At 35.9% G+C, this 14,966-nt stretch overlaps 1 protein-coding gene across 2 annotated transcripts in view; it reads left to right on the top strand.

Annotated features, from left to right (window-relative positions):
- Positions 1–14,966, top strand: part of HEATR5B (HEAT repeat containing 5B) — a 92,168-nt gene that overhangs the window by 53,955 nt on the left and 23,247 nt on the right. For both annotated transcript variants that reach the window (XM_082641982.1, XM_082641983.1), the window contains exons 23-26: positions 961–1,200; positions 2,076–2,327; positions 4,407–4,588; positions 6,707–6,775. In XM_082641982.1, the coding sequence (XP_082498108.1) occupies positions 961–1,200; positions 2,076–2,327; positions 4,407–4,588; positions 6,707–6,775 (743 nt within the window). The remainder of the gene's footprint in view (positions 1–960; positions 1,201–2,075; positions 2,328–4,406; positions 4,589–6,706; positions 6,776–14,966) is intronic.

The raw sequence follows: 14,966 nt of genomic DNA, 5'->3' as shown, positions 1-14,966 counted from the left end.
GTCTTTGAATTCCCCTCACTGTGGCTATTTTCTGCAAACCTCCCCTTATTCTGTCTTTGGAGTGACTCAATTTTAAAAAGCCACTTTTCAGCCCTCATCCCTCTTTATCACTGTCTTCAAGGTTCAGAGGGCTTTGGACTTCTGGGAGCCTAATAGTATTCATTCTTAAAGGCTGCCACTTGTTCTACTCCTACTATTTATAAGAATAAAAAGAGTTTCAGATAAAGCAAGAAATTTAACTACTATTTCATAACAACTTTTGATTGGGCAGGATTTTCCCCATTTTTAAATAAACTTTTAGGATATAATCTATTTATAATTTGTGTTCTAGCTTTATAGATTTGTAAAATCTGAACTAGAAGACTAAATAAGTTTCAATTCGTTCACGCAACATATATAGCAATAATTTTTTCAGACTATTAAATCTATTTAAAAATATGTCTCTTGGGCTTCCCTGGTGGCGCAGTGGTTGAGAGTCCGCCTGCCAGTGCAGGGGACATGGGTTCGTGCCCCGGTCCAGGAATATCCCACATGCCACGGAGCGGCTGGGCCCATGAGCCATGGCCGCTGAGCCTGTGCGTCCGGAGCCTGTGCTCCACAACGGGAGAGGCCACAACAGTGAGAGGCCCGCGTACCACACACACACAAAAAAAGTCTCTTTCCCACACTTTTTGTTGTTAAAATCAAATATATATTTAATGAGCATTCCCTGGAGATTTGTTTAAAATACCACAGAATAATCAGTCTTAAAGATCAGGGTTTTTACCTTTATTGTCAGATAAAATTCTAATTCTAAAACTAAAGATAGGTAAATTGGAGACCATAGTTAAATTGTGTATATAGCTAGCTGGTTTTGTTGTTATTGTGAATTTACATGTAAATCATGGTCTTTAACATAATTGTTACCTGTAGTATACGATAAAATCCTACACAAGTTCATTTGTAAAAATTGTTTTTCAGATGTCAGTCCTTTTGCACCTGGAGTTAGTTCTCGAAGTGATGTCCATTGCCGGCACCAGGGTGTTAATATAACAGAAACTGGTCTTGAGGGACTTCTTTTTGGAATGCTAGACCGGGAGACAGATAGAAAATTATGTTCTGATATTCATGATACTTTGGGACATATGCTGTCATCACTGGCTGTAGAAAAACTTTCCCATTGGCTAATGCTTTGTAAAGATGTCCTAGCAGCTTCTAGTGGTATGTATTTAATATATAAAATATATTCTTAAGATAATGAAAATTATTTAATTTTGATATATATCTATAGATATATACCATGTATAGATATAGATGCATATATAGATATATACCATATATAGATCTATTTAGATATATATATTACATTACAGATATATAGAGCTTACACTTTAAAATACTAATAATTTTTAATCTGTAAATCCTTGTAAAATGTTGAAGATTAAATTATATTACAAACTAATGAACTTTGGTTATTTTTTGACAAATGACTAAGTTCAAACTAATTTTCATATATAAAAATCCCAGGCTACTCTGTCATTTGACATAAGATGTAAAACTAGTGAAATATGTAAAATATTTTTATGTTATTCTTTCCCAGGTTTTTTAATTTCTATTTTTATTTATTTTTAAAATTAAATATATTTATTTTAAGGAGAGACTTTATATGGCTATCATAAACAGAACAACCATCATAGCTTTCATAAAAGTAAAGTCATTGTGAAAGTACATACAATGAATACAAAACAATATTATTGAATTTCAAGTTGAAAACTGATGGCTGCTATCTTTTTAATTTTTCGTTTATTGTAAATTTTTATATAATTTTAAAGATTACTTTCCATTCACAGTTATTACAGAATTATTGGCTCTATTCCGCATGTTGTATAATACATCCTTGAGTCTGTCTTACACCAACTAGTTTGTACCTCCCACTCCCCCTCCTTGGCTTTTTATTGATTGTTTAAAAGAAAAACCTTGCCAATTCTACTGTTTTCTACTGGTTTTAAATTAGATATCATCAAACAGTACTATTTCTAAAGCATCGTCTTTGCTATATGTAAGGTTGTTATAATATGCTTTTATTTTTGTTACAGATATGAGTACTGCAACTCCCTTAAGTAGTGGAAAAGATGAAGAATTTGAAAAGAAAGATGAGATGGATGATGATACCATGTTTACCACACTAGGAGAAGAAGATAAATCAAAGCCCTTTGTGGCACCTCGCTGGGCCACTCGAGTATTTGCTGCTGATTGCCTGTGTCGAATCATCAATCTGTGTGAGAATGCAGACCAGGCTCACTTTGATCTTGCTATGGCACGTTCTGCTAAACTGCGAAACCCTACAAGTAAATTAAAAATCAGTACTTCTTTTCCCCAGAATATTTTTATAGGTTTGAAATATTTTACTGCTTTGTAACATGCTTTAGACTATGCCTTTCATTTATTGTACGTTTTCTTGCCTTTTACCTTTGTTTTCTGTCCTCTCTACATACTGTCCAACTTCTGATCCCTATTGGGAAGATAAGTTGAGGAAAGCGGTCCAAAGTTATATATCTATCTATCTTAAGATATATTAATCATTTGCCCTAAGGATAATGATGGCCCTCAGCATAATGATGGCAATAACTTATGTTTCCTTGGTACCTTATCCTACTTTTAGCAAAAGTTTAAGGTGAATAAATAAAGTGAGTTTTGCAATCCTCAGCCTTTGGGAATGTCAGAATTCATGAATGCCATGGCAGATTTCAAACTCTCAGATTTCAGAACTTCTATTAGGTATATTTGAAAAGGTGAAAACTGTTTATTACTGAAACCTTTTACTTTTTGATCACTTATAAGCTTTTATACCGTATATCCCCTGGATCAGATATTATAGGGAATTTACAAAGAGATCATCAGGCCAGTATCTTCACTTACAAATGAAGAAACCCAGAGAAGCTGAGAGGTGGTAGAGTAACAGACTGTCTTATCTTATGCTTTGTTGTCTCTTCATCATCATGTCATTTTTTTAAATATCTGAAGACACATCGTATATCTTCTCTGTATTGAAGTCTATTTGTTAAAAATGCCTTTCAGTTTACTTTGTTGTGTATAAGAAGCAGTAAAACTCACAAATGGACTAAAAAACAAAAAGTAAAACAGTATTATACTATGTATAAAATTGGAATCTGAATATAGGATACCAGCAAAGCACAATATATTATGAACAGGGTGTCTTTAATCATGTCATTATTCATCAGATATTTACCAAATCTTGTTCTTTACTTCCCATTGGGGATCCAAAGAAGAAAAAAGCATAGTCCTTGCTCTTGAAGAATTTCTAGTCTAGAAGACAAAGAGACAAAGTTATCACTCAAAAATAATCATATATCCCAATAGTGGAAGGATAGAGTACTTTGGGAACATAAAAAACTGCTACTCATTTCCTGAAGTGCCAGGGAAGACCTCACAGAAGGGATCATTTTGAAGCTGGGTTTTAGAGGCAGAGAGAGGGTTTTCCAGGTAGCAGAGGCTGGATGTATTAGTTTTCTATTGTTGCTATAATAAATGACTACAAACTTAGTGGCTTAAAATAACAGAAGTTTATTAACTTATAGTTCTGTGGGCCAGAAGATCCCAGAATGCAATAAACCTCTATCAGTCCCCTAATTTTCTCCCCATTTTGGAGTTTCTGCCCAGTGCCCCTTTCTTCTCCCCCACATTAGGAGTTCATCACCTTGGATTTGGGAAAAAGATAGAGGTCTTGATTTGAGAGAGGGTGTAGGTAGAGACTGTGTAGAGAAGCAATAGCAGTTTCATTCTGGGAACAATTGCCTTGCTTTTAAGCTTTGATAGGACTGATCTAGGGCAGCCTTTACTCTAAGGCTAAAAGGAAAAAGGCTTCCCTTTTCTACATCTTGTCCTTATAAAAATCTTTTCCAGAGTAGAGGTTGGTAAACTACAGCTTGCAGTCCAAATCCAGCCTGCAGTCTGTTTTTATAAATAGTTTTATTGGAGCACAGTGTAACCATTTGTGTACATATGGTCTTTGTACATACTACAACAGCAGAGTTGAGTAGTTATGTTAGAAATTATATGGCCAGCAAAGCCAAAAATATTTACTATCTGTTTCTTTAAAAAAAAAATTTGCCAACCCCCACTGACAAAAAAATTACAAACTCTTTTGGGGAAAATTATGGTAATCAGTTATTTTGCTTCAGATGTCAGTTTACAATGTCGTCAGTGTTATTGTATAAAGGTTTACCAATATTCTTGAGAGATTATGATATGGAAACTTTCTTGAAAGTATCTTTGTTATTTTAAACATGGTGAAATATGTGGATCATAAATGCTTTTTTAAAGAAGTTTATTTCATTCCGTATTTTTATGTGATTACACTTAATTTTGGAAATGTTTTCCTTTTTGCCTTCTATTTTTATTTTTAGATGACCTCTTGGTACTTCATCTCTCTGACCTGATTCGCATGGCATTCATGGCTGCAACCGATCATAGTAACCAGCTGCGGATGGCTGGGCTCCAAGCACTTGAAGACATTATCAAGAAGTTTGCATCTGTGCCTGAGCCAGAATTTCCAGGTCATGTGATTCTGGAGCAGTATCAAGCCAATGTGAGATATTTTATTTGTTTCAAAATTAAAACTGATCTTTTGAAAAGTGAAGATTAAAGAAGTGAAGATCCCCTGGAGAAATGTATTTGGACCTGTAACCTATTTATTCATGTAGAATGCATATCTTTACTCCCATTGCCTGTTACACAGTTTGAATCAATTCACAGTTGAAGAAACAATTGTATAAAACTTGTCACTATTTTTAAGTCATGATGTAGTATTAGTGATAAAACTAGAATAGATGTTCCAGCCTGGCTTTCCAGTCTTATGTTTAGATATTTAGCCATGCCATTTAAAAGATAAAAGGAACATTTAAAGAGTGTTGTGGATTCACTGCTGTTATTTTATATGCCAAGACTTGATAAGCATTTTTAAAAATAAAAAGCAATTGCCTTGGGACTTCCCTGGTGGTCCAGTGGTAAAGAATCTGCCTTCCAATGCAGGGGACGTGGGTTCGATCCCTGGTTGGGGAACTAAGATCCCACATGCTGCAGGGCAAGCAAGCCTACGCACCGCAACTACTGAACTCATGTGCCTCAAGTAGAGAGCCCATGTGCCGCAAGCTGTGAGCCCACGTGCTCTGGAGCCTGCGCACCACAAAGAAGCCTGCACGCCACAATGAAAGATCCCGCATGCCGCAACTAAGATCCCGTGTGTCGCAACTAAGACCCAACACAGCTAAAAATAAATAAATTAATTTTTAAAAAAAAGCAATTGCCTCTTGTATGCTGAAGGATAAATTAACTTTTAATAATAGTGAAAAGTATTACTGAAAGAATTGTATATTTTCAAAAGATTTTTTTATTATATTCTAAACAGAGATATACTTGTTTCCCCTGAAATTTATGCCTATATTTATGTTCTTCAAAAGAGGCACAATAGATGTAATCCTAGTAATGGATTATGTGAAGGCGGAAAAGACTTATGTTAGTAAGAAAAGAACAAACTTTTTTTTTTCATTGTGATTATACCAAAATCTTGACTCTAGACACATCATACTTCATCTAAAATCTATGTTCAAACATACACAAAATTAAAAAGTGAGGATAATGTATAGTCCATTTTTTCCATCATAACTATAGGTAAAGAAGTTACACTTTCTAGGCCAAATGGCTGTAGAAAACCTGTATATAATTATTTACTCCCAAATACCCAACCTATCAGAATGAAGGTCTTTTTTTTTTAATCTTTCTATTTAGAAATAATTTCAAACCTACAGAAATAATTGCAAGAATAGTACAAAAAAACCTGTCTTATACCCTTCATCCTTCATTCATATTTGCCAATTGAGAATTTTGCCTCATTTCCTTTAACATTGATTTTTTTCAACATACATACACACACACTCTCACTCTCTCACTTTTTTTTTCATAAACCATTTAAAAGTAAATTATCTAAATCAGGTATCTTTACCTAGTGTAATGGAAGAAATCTCAAATTAGGAGTTGACTATATATTTAATTCCTTATTCAGCTCCTACATATTAAATGTAATATATCTAAGAATCTGTGACTGATACTGGCTTATTAAAACTAAAGCTCTAAGCAGGCTGGACCTGGTTAGTACTTGGATAAAAAAATTAAAGCTCATATTTCTTCACTTATTACTATGACAACAGTACATTAATATTTCTTGAGCAACCTTCTTTTAAAGCGTCTCTTTTTGAGGTGAAATGAGTTTTAAGGTCTTTTAGTGACTATGTAAATTTTTAGTACTACTCAGTTATTTAAAGAAATTGAGCCTTTAATTTCAGTTATATGAGATTCACCCATGAAGTAAATACTGTTAGAAATATGTTCAGGAATATAGATAGAAAAAAAATAGCAGTTTTCTGTTATCTCTGGGAACATGTGGCTTTGTCAGAAAATCCTATTTACTATTAAAAATAAATGAAAAAAGAAATAAGATTAATTTCCTATTTGGTATAGGATCCTACAGATTTGATAATGATAATCTCCTGGAAATCAAAAGAAGAATGGTATAATTGAGTTTATTGTCACCAAAAAGAGAGAGAAGAAGGAAAGGAACAAAGATGTGTTTTGTGTGTTTTCATCTCCAAAGACACAAGAGGTTTACTACTTATCTTTAAAAATAAAATGCTTGTATTCATTTTTCTAGGTGGGAGCTGCTCTAAGACCAGCCTTTTCACAAGATACTCCATCAGACATAATAGCAAAAGCTTGCCAGGTAAGAAGAAAAATAGAATTTTCTATAGTTATCTTCTATAAATTTATAGATATCTTAGAATTTCACTTCCAAGAGAGAAAAATCAAATAGTATATATATATATTTTTTGCGGTATGTGGGCCTCTCACTGTTGTGGCCTCTCCCGTTGTGGAGCACAGGCTCTGGACGCGCAGGCTTAGCGGTCATGGCTCATGGGCCCAGCTGCCCCACGGCATGTGGGATCTTACCGGACTGGGTCATGAACCCATGTCCCCTGCATCGGCAGGCGGACTCAACCACTGAGCCACCAGGGAAGCCCCAAATAGTATTTATTTTTATCTCAGAAATACAACAGTGACAGTTTCCTTTTTTATTCTGTATGAAATGATGAAGTACTAACTATTAATCACTTTTTTTTTTTTTTTTGCTGTAGCTGAGGACATGACTTTGGAATACATAGCCCTTACATTGTCCAGTAGTCAGTGGAGATGTAAAGTCATAAGAGGGACTAGAATAAAAGTAAAATCTCAAAATCTACAATCATTGAAAAATATATAGTAATAATAAATAGGTAATAAAAGGGTTTTTGACCACAGGTTGTGAAAATTCTACAAGTTTCTGTGTACTAAATTATCCTAAAGACAATTTCACAATATGGAAGTGTTATTGCAAAATTGATTCTAGGGGATTATTCTCATACTATTTTTTCTGAAGAGAGTTAAAAAAGCACCTATGTTCCTACACCTTTAATAAGTTCATCTTTTTCATGCTCCATCCTGAAAAAGGATTTGTGCATTAAGCTCTAATCTTTCAGAAAATCCAATTCTTTGTCTGCTAACCTAAGGATAGAAGAGAAGCAACTCCATCCTTCTCAGTTTTCCGGAGTACAGGGCTGTAGGCCATCTTTATTGCTTAGAATTCATAGTCAAGCTACATGTGTCCTCTATGCAGAGAATGTTCTGCTGTTTGCAATGATAGGTTTGAAATTCTGACTTTGATCACTCTGTGGCTCAATGAGTTGCCTCCTCCTTCTGTTAGAATTTGTTTTTCTGAAGCCTGCTATCTTAATGGTGGCCTTCAGAGAAATGAACTCCTCCCACCAACAGCAGGCCAGAGAGAGAAGAGGAAGCCTTGTTTAAGACAGAAGTCTGTGGATCATGGTACAAACCTTGGAGTTAGAGTAGGTTAAGTCATTTAGATTGGGATACTGGCACACAAACATCAGAAATCACAGTCACATACAATTAAATGTATTGTGGTAGTGTTTCAGATCATAATATTTAAGCAGACAAAACATCCTATAAAGCTCCTGATCATCAGAAAGGCAAAAGCTATTAGAATTTCATCTTGTGAATGAGTAGTATGAAAATTTCCTGTTACTGAATTTGCCTTAAACTTCTTATTTCTTGGACTTCCCTGACAGTCCAGTGGTTAAGACTTTGCCTTCCAATGCAGTGCATGTTCAATCCCTGGTCAGGAAGCTAAGATCCCACATGCCTTGCAGCCAGAAAGTCAAAACATAAAACAGAAGCAATATTGTAACAAATTCAATAAAGACTTTAAAAATGTTCCACATCAAAAAAATCTTAAGAAAAAAAAACACTTCTTATTTCTTATGTGGCCCTACCTGCTTTCTGAAGTTTCTTCTTTTCTAGTGGCAGGCTTAAATTTTTGACCTCCTGTCCTTCTGTTTCTGGGAGGAAACCTGGTTTTGAAATAGCTGGAGCATTGGGTTGCAAGTTTCTTTCTTTAAGGTTACCGAAGGAGTTGGCTTCGGGCAGATCTTGAAACATGGCATCCCAGATTGTTTACTAGAGTAAACATCATGTTGAACCTGAAAATCAAGTAATTCTTAGATATTATAGGAAAACCCTCAAATGTTTTCAACTGAGAACAGTTGGGGACAGTAATCAGTAGGTTAATAAATCATTTAAAGCAACATTGGAATCGTAAGCATAATACATACTTTAGATATTTTATTTCAGTCTAAAATTTGTAAGTGTACATTCATTCACCACTCTTTTGATATAAGGCCAGAGTCTTTTCTCTAAGTATGATTTTGCTGATTCCGTTTTGCTTTGTCTTTCTTCATAAACCAAACCTATAATGCAGTATCTGCAGTTTCTGGTTTCATGTTCTTTAAAGTGGAGAAAGTACTTAGGTTTTTGCAAAGCAAACTTAGCACCAAATTCTCGATTTTGACAGTTTCCCCCAAATTTCAGTTATATTTCTACCAAAATTCACAGAAATATTATCAAATATCTCCAAAATATTGTTATTTTCCTTAGGAATACCAACTCTTTATTTTCACATTCATATTTAATCTCTTTTCACTTTAAATTTCATTATATTTTCAGCATTGTTGTGGCTGGTATTTTTTTTTTGCCATCAGTATTGGTAACAAACAGTTTTTAAATGTCATTATTGAATTTTATTTAATTTAGTTTTGAATTCTTTGAGAATAAGATTATTATAAGAGAATGAAATAGTTTACATATATATTTATTCTCAACTTTTTAAACGTTTCAAATATAGGGACACAATCCATTAACCATGATTCAGTATCCAAATGCTCTGAAAACCAAAAGCTTTTTCATAATTTATTTGGTAACAAAGCCTGAACTGACTATACTCACCTGGCCCTGACATGAAGCTGAGTGAGACAATAGTAATGATTGATTTATTTTTTTTTTAATTATTTATTTAGTTAGTTAGTTAGTTAGTTTTGGCTGGGTTGGGCCTTTGTTGCTGCGCGTGGGCTTTCTCTAGTTGCGGCAAGTAGGGGCTGCTCTTCGTTGCGGTGCATGGGCTTCTCATTGCGGTGACTTCTGTTTGTTGCAGAGCACAGGCTCTAGGTGCGCGGGCTTCAGTAGTTGTGGCACACAGGCTCAGTAGTTGTGACTCACGGGCTCTAGAGCACAGGCTCAGTAGTTTTGGCACACGGGCTTAGTTGCTCCGTGGCATGTGGGTTCTTCCTGGACCAGGGCTCAAACCCATGTCCCCTGCATTGACAGGCGGACTCTTAACCACTGTGCCACCAGGGAAGTCCCTGACTGATTTCTTATAGTGTGATTCGTACTACATTTCATTACGGAAATATCCATTTGTTAATTATGGGGTGCTGCTACACATCTTGCTTCATCCCTTAATTAAGTTCATCTACCTTATTACCTTTTACGAAAATGTTGTGAATTGTGCAACATGTCTTAGCCTAAGGATTTCAGGTAAGAAAGTGAGGACTTGTAACTGTTGAGTAAAGTTGGCACTATCAAATATCTTCTCCCATTCAGTAGGTTGTCTTTTTGTTTTGTCGACAGTTTCCTTTGCTATGCAAACTTTTAAATTTAATTAGGTCCCATTTGTTTATTTTTGTTTTATTTCCTTTGCTTTAGGAGACAGATCCAAAAAAAATATTGCTGCAATTTAGAGTATTCTGCCTATATTTTGCTCTAGGAGTTTTATAGTAACAGGTCTTACATTTAGGTCTTTAATCCATTTTGAGTTTATTTTTGTGTATGGTGTTAGAGAATGTTCTGGTTTCATTCTTTTACATGTAGCCGTCCAGTTTTCCCAGCACCACTTGTTGAAGAGACTGTATTTTCTGCATTGTATATTCTTGCCACCTTTGTCATTAATTAATTGACCATAAGTGTGTGGGCTTATTTCTGAGCTCTCTGTTCTGTTCCATTGATCTCTGTGTATGTTTTTGTGCCAGTACTATACTGTTTTGATGACTGTAGCTTTGTAGTATAGTCTGAAGTCAGGGAGCATGACTCTTCCAGCTCTCTTCTTCTTTCTCAAGATTGTTTTGCTTTTTGGGGTCTTTTTTGTTTCCATACAAATTTTAAAATTATTTGTTCAAGTTCTGTGAAAAATGCCATGGGTAGTTTTTTGTTTTTTGTTTTTTGTTTTTTGTTTTTTGTTTTGTGGTACGTGGGCCTCTCACTGTTGTGGCCTCTCCCGTTGCGGAGCACAGGCTCCGGACGTGCAGGCCCAGCGGCCATGGCTTACGGGCCCAGCCGCTCCGCGGCATGTGGGATCCTCCCGGACCGGGGCACGAACCCGCGCTCCCCACATCGGCAGGCGGACCCTCAACCACTGCGCCACCAGGGAAGCCCTCCATGGGTAGTTTGATAGGGATTGCACTGAATCTAGATTGCCTTCAGTTGTATGGTCATTATAACAATATTAACTCTTCCAAACCAGGAACACAGTATATCTTTCCATCTGTTTGTGTCATCTTCAGTTTCTTTTATCAGTGTCTTATAGTTTTCTGAGTACACGTCTTTTACCTCCTTAGGTAGGTTTATTCCTAGGTATTTTATTCTTTTTGATGCAATGGTCAATGGGATTGTTTCTTCAATTTCTCTTTCTGATAGTTCATTGTTAGTGTATAGAAGTGCAACAGATTTCTATGCATTAATTTTGTATCCTGCAACTTTACTGAATTCATTGATGAGCTCTAGTAGTTTTCTGATAGCATCTTTAGGATTTTCTATGTATAGTATCATGTCATCTGCAAACAATGATAATTTTACTTCTTCCTTTCCAATTTGGAATTCTTTTATTTCCTTTTTTTCTCTGACTGTTGTGGCTAGGACTTCCAAAACTATGTTGAATAAAAGTGGTGAGAGTAGACATCCTTGTCTTGTTCTTAATCTTAGAGGAAATGCTTTCAGGTTTATACCATTGAATATGATGTTAGCTGTGTGTTTGTCATATATGGCCCTTATTGTGTTGAGATATGTTCCCTCTGTGCCCACTTTCTGGAGAGTTTTTATCATAAATGGGTGTTGAACTTAATCAAAAGCTTTTTCTGCATCTATTGAGATGATCATATGGTTTTTATTCTTCATTTTGTTAATGTGGTGTACACACTGATTGATTTGCAGATATTGAAGAATTCTTGTATCCCTGGGATAAATCCCACTTGATCATGATGTATGATCCTTTTAATATGTTGTTGGATTTGGTTTGCTAATATTTTGTTGAGGATTTTTGCCGCTACATTCATCAGTGATATTGGCCTGTAATTTTCTTTTTTTGTGCTATCTTTGTCTGGTTTTGGTATCAGGGTAATGCTGGCCTCATAGAATGAATTTGGAAATGACAGATTTTGGATCAGGTTTTTCCATTAAAAAGTACTGATTTTAAAAACTAATAACTTAAAGCTGCAACACACAAAACAAATGGTAAATAACCTACTGAATGGTAGAAGATATTTGCAAATGATATGACCAATAAGGGGTTAATATCCAACATATATAAACAGCTCATACAACTCGACATCAAAACAAACAACCAGATTAAAAACTGGGCAGAAGAACTGACGAGACATTTTTCCAAAGAGGAAATGCAGATGGCTAATGGGCACATGAAAAGATGCTCACCATCGCTAATCATCAGGGAAATGCAAATCAAAACCACCATTAGCTATCACCTCACACCAGTCAGAATGATTATGTTAAAAAAAAAAAGCATAAATAACAGATGGCGAAGATGTAGAGAAAAGGGAATCCTCGTACACTGTTGGTGAGAATGTAAGTTGGTGCAGCCACTGTGGAAAACAGTATGGAGGTTTCTCAAAAAACTAAAAATAGAGTTACCATATGACCCAGTAATTCCACTCCTGGGTATGTATCCGAGAAAAACAAAAATACTAATTTGAAAAGATACATGCACCTCAATGTTCCTAGCAGCATTATTTACAGTTGCCAAGATATGGAAGCAACCTAAGTGCCCATCAACAGATGAATGAATAAAGAAGATGTGGTATATATACACAATGGAATACTATTCAACCATAAAAAAGAACAAAATTTTACAGCAACATAGATGGACTTGGAAGACATTATGCTAAGTGAAATAAGTCAGAGAAAGACAAATACTGTATGTTATCACATATATGTGGAATCTAAAAAAAGATTACAACAAATTAGTGAATATAACAAAAAAGAAAGAGGTACAGAGAACAAACTTGTGGTTACCAGTGGGGAGAGGAAAGGGGGAGTGGGGCAATGTAGAGATGGGGGGGAAAATGGTTATTATGGGATTATATGAAATCATGTGTGTGAAGATTATAAAGCACAATAGAATTTAAAGAATCATTCAATTTAAAAAAAAGTTGGCACTATCAGACAGCCCCTTCTTTTTTTTAATATAAATTTATTTATTTATTTTTGACTGCGTTGGGTCTTAGTTGCTGCACGCAGGCTTTCTCTAGCTGTGGCAAGCAGGGGCCACTCTTTGCTGTGGTGTGTGGTCCTCTCATTGTGGTGGCTTCTCTTGTTGCGGAGCATGGGCTCTAGGCACGCAGACTTCAGTAGTTGTGGCTCATGGGCTCTAGAGCGCAGGCTCAGTAGTTGTGGCATATGGGCTTCGTTGCTCTGCAGCATGTGGGATCTTCCTGGACCAGGGTTTGAACCCGTGTCCCCTGCATTGGCAGGCGGATTCCTAACCACTGCACCACCAGGGAAGCCCAGTCCCTTCCATCTTGACATTCTTCCTTTGGTTCCAGTATCACCACACTTGCCTGGTTGTCCTATTGCTTTTCTGGTGTTTTCTTTTCAATTTCTTATTCTACTTGTCCCTGAAATATATTTTCCCTGTGTTCTGTCCTTAAGGCTTTTTTTTTTAATACCTCAGTCCTTGAAGAAAGTTACCTAGGACCATCGGTTTAGTGATCATCTTTGTGTGGAGAATTCCTAGATCGACTTAGTTACCTCTGTCTTTGCTCCTGAAGTCCAAACCCACGTTTCCATCTGCCCACTGAATATCTTTCCATGTGTCTCTCGCTGGTACTTTGAACTCAGCATGTCACAAAGTTCACAGTCAAAATCATGCTCTCCAAGTTCTCATCTCCACCAAACTTCCCTTTGTTCTTATGTTATCTCTCTTAAACAGTGGTGTCACCTTCCTTACATTCATCCAGGTTAGAAACTTTGACAGTCAAAATTTGGTAGTGTTTGATTATCGCCTCATACTGTTTACATGTCCGTGCCTTCACCCCCTAAAAATATGTAATTGGTTTCCAAATCCTGTGATTTCTACTTACAAGTCTTTCTCAGATGCCTCTTTCTCTTCATTTGATTCTCAGTTTGATCCGTATCATCTCTGTTCCGTGGTATTATAATAGTCATGTGACTGAACACAGTGCTTACTGTCTAAACACATGCTTTCCTATACTTAGTATTGGAGCAGTTTTCCTAAAGCACAATTCTAATAATATTCCCCTGCTCAGAAGCCTTAGAAACTCATGATTGCCTACAGAACAAGTCTGAATTCAGTTCACGTGGAATTTAAATTGTACTGTAATCTGATCCCAGTTAATTTTCATAATTTTGTCTCTTCCTCCATGAAACTCCCCTGTATCTATACACATAAAATTTCCTGATATCTAAACATTCCCATTTCTCCTTCTAGAATTAATCTCTTCTTTCTCTCTTCTTAAGTGCAGTATGACAGTCATAAAACATTCTCATGTGTTCATTTAATCTGAGTTTACCTACTTGAGGACAGGGACTAGATTTTTTCCCTTTACTTTTTTTTTTTTTAACTCCTCTATAGCACTAAGAATAACCTTTTGCCTATAGTAAACAGAAATGTTGAATTGAAGAATTATTCATAACCAAACCGATTTGGGTGGAAATTCTTTTCTGTTAAAATTTTTGGGAAATTAGATAGTGGAAACATGTTAAGTATATATTGTTTTGTTTTCTACATAGGAGTACAATAAGTTCCATACTTGCTGTTGATATTTTATTAAAAAAATAATATTAAAGCATAGCGTTGAGGTTTTTTTGTTTTGTTTTGTTCATTGGTTTTGTTTGTGTTTCTTCCCCTTGGGAAAAAAATCATATTTACTCCATTCTTTTATATGTTTAATGTTAACTTTTTTTTAAAATTAACTAACATTTTATTTTTTTGGCTGCATTGGGTCTTCGTTGCTGTGCACAGGCTTTCTCTAGTTGCGGCGAGTGGGGGCTACTCTTTGTTGTGCAGTGCGCGGGCCTCTCATTGCAGTGGCTTCTCTTTGTTGCAGAGCATGGGCTCTAGGTGCATGGGCTTCAGTAGTTGTGGCACAGGGCTCAGTAGTTGTGGCTCTCAGTCTCTAGAGTGCAGCATCAGTAGTTGTGGTACATGGGCTTACTTGCTCCGCGGCATGTGGGTTCTTCCCAGACGAGGGCTCGAACCCATGTCTCCTGCATTGGCA

Source organism: Mesoplodon mirus (assembly GCF_964341445.2).
Source record: "Mesoplodon mirus genome assembly, chromosome: 14".
NCBI classification, from domain to species: domain Eukaryota; kingdom Metazoa; phylum Chordata; class Mammalia; order Artiodactyla; family Ziphiidae; genus Mesoplodon; species Mesoplodon mirus.
This window is presented reverse-complemented; position numbering and strand designations above follow the sequence as displayed.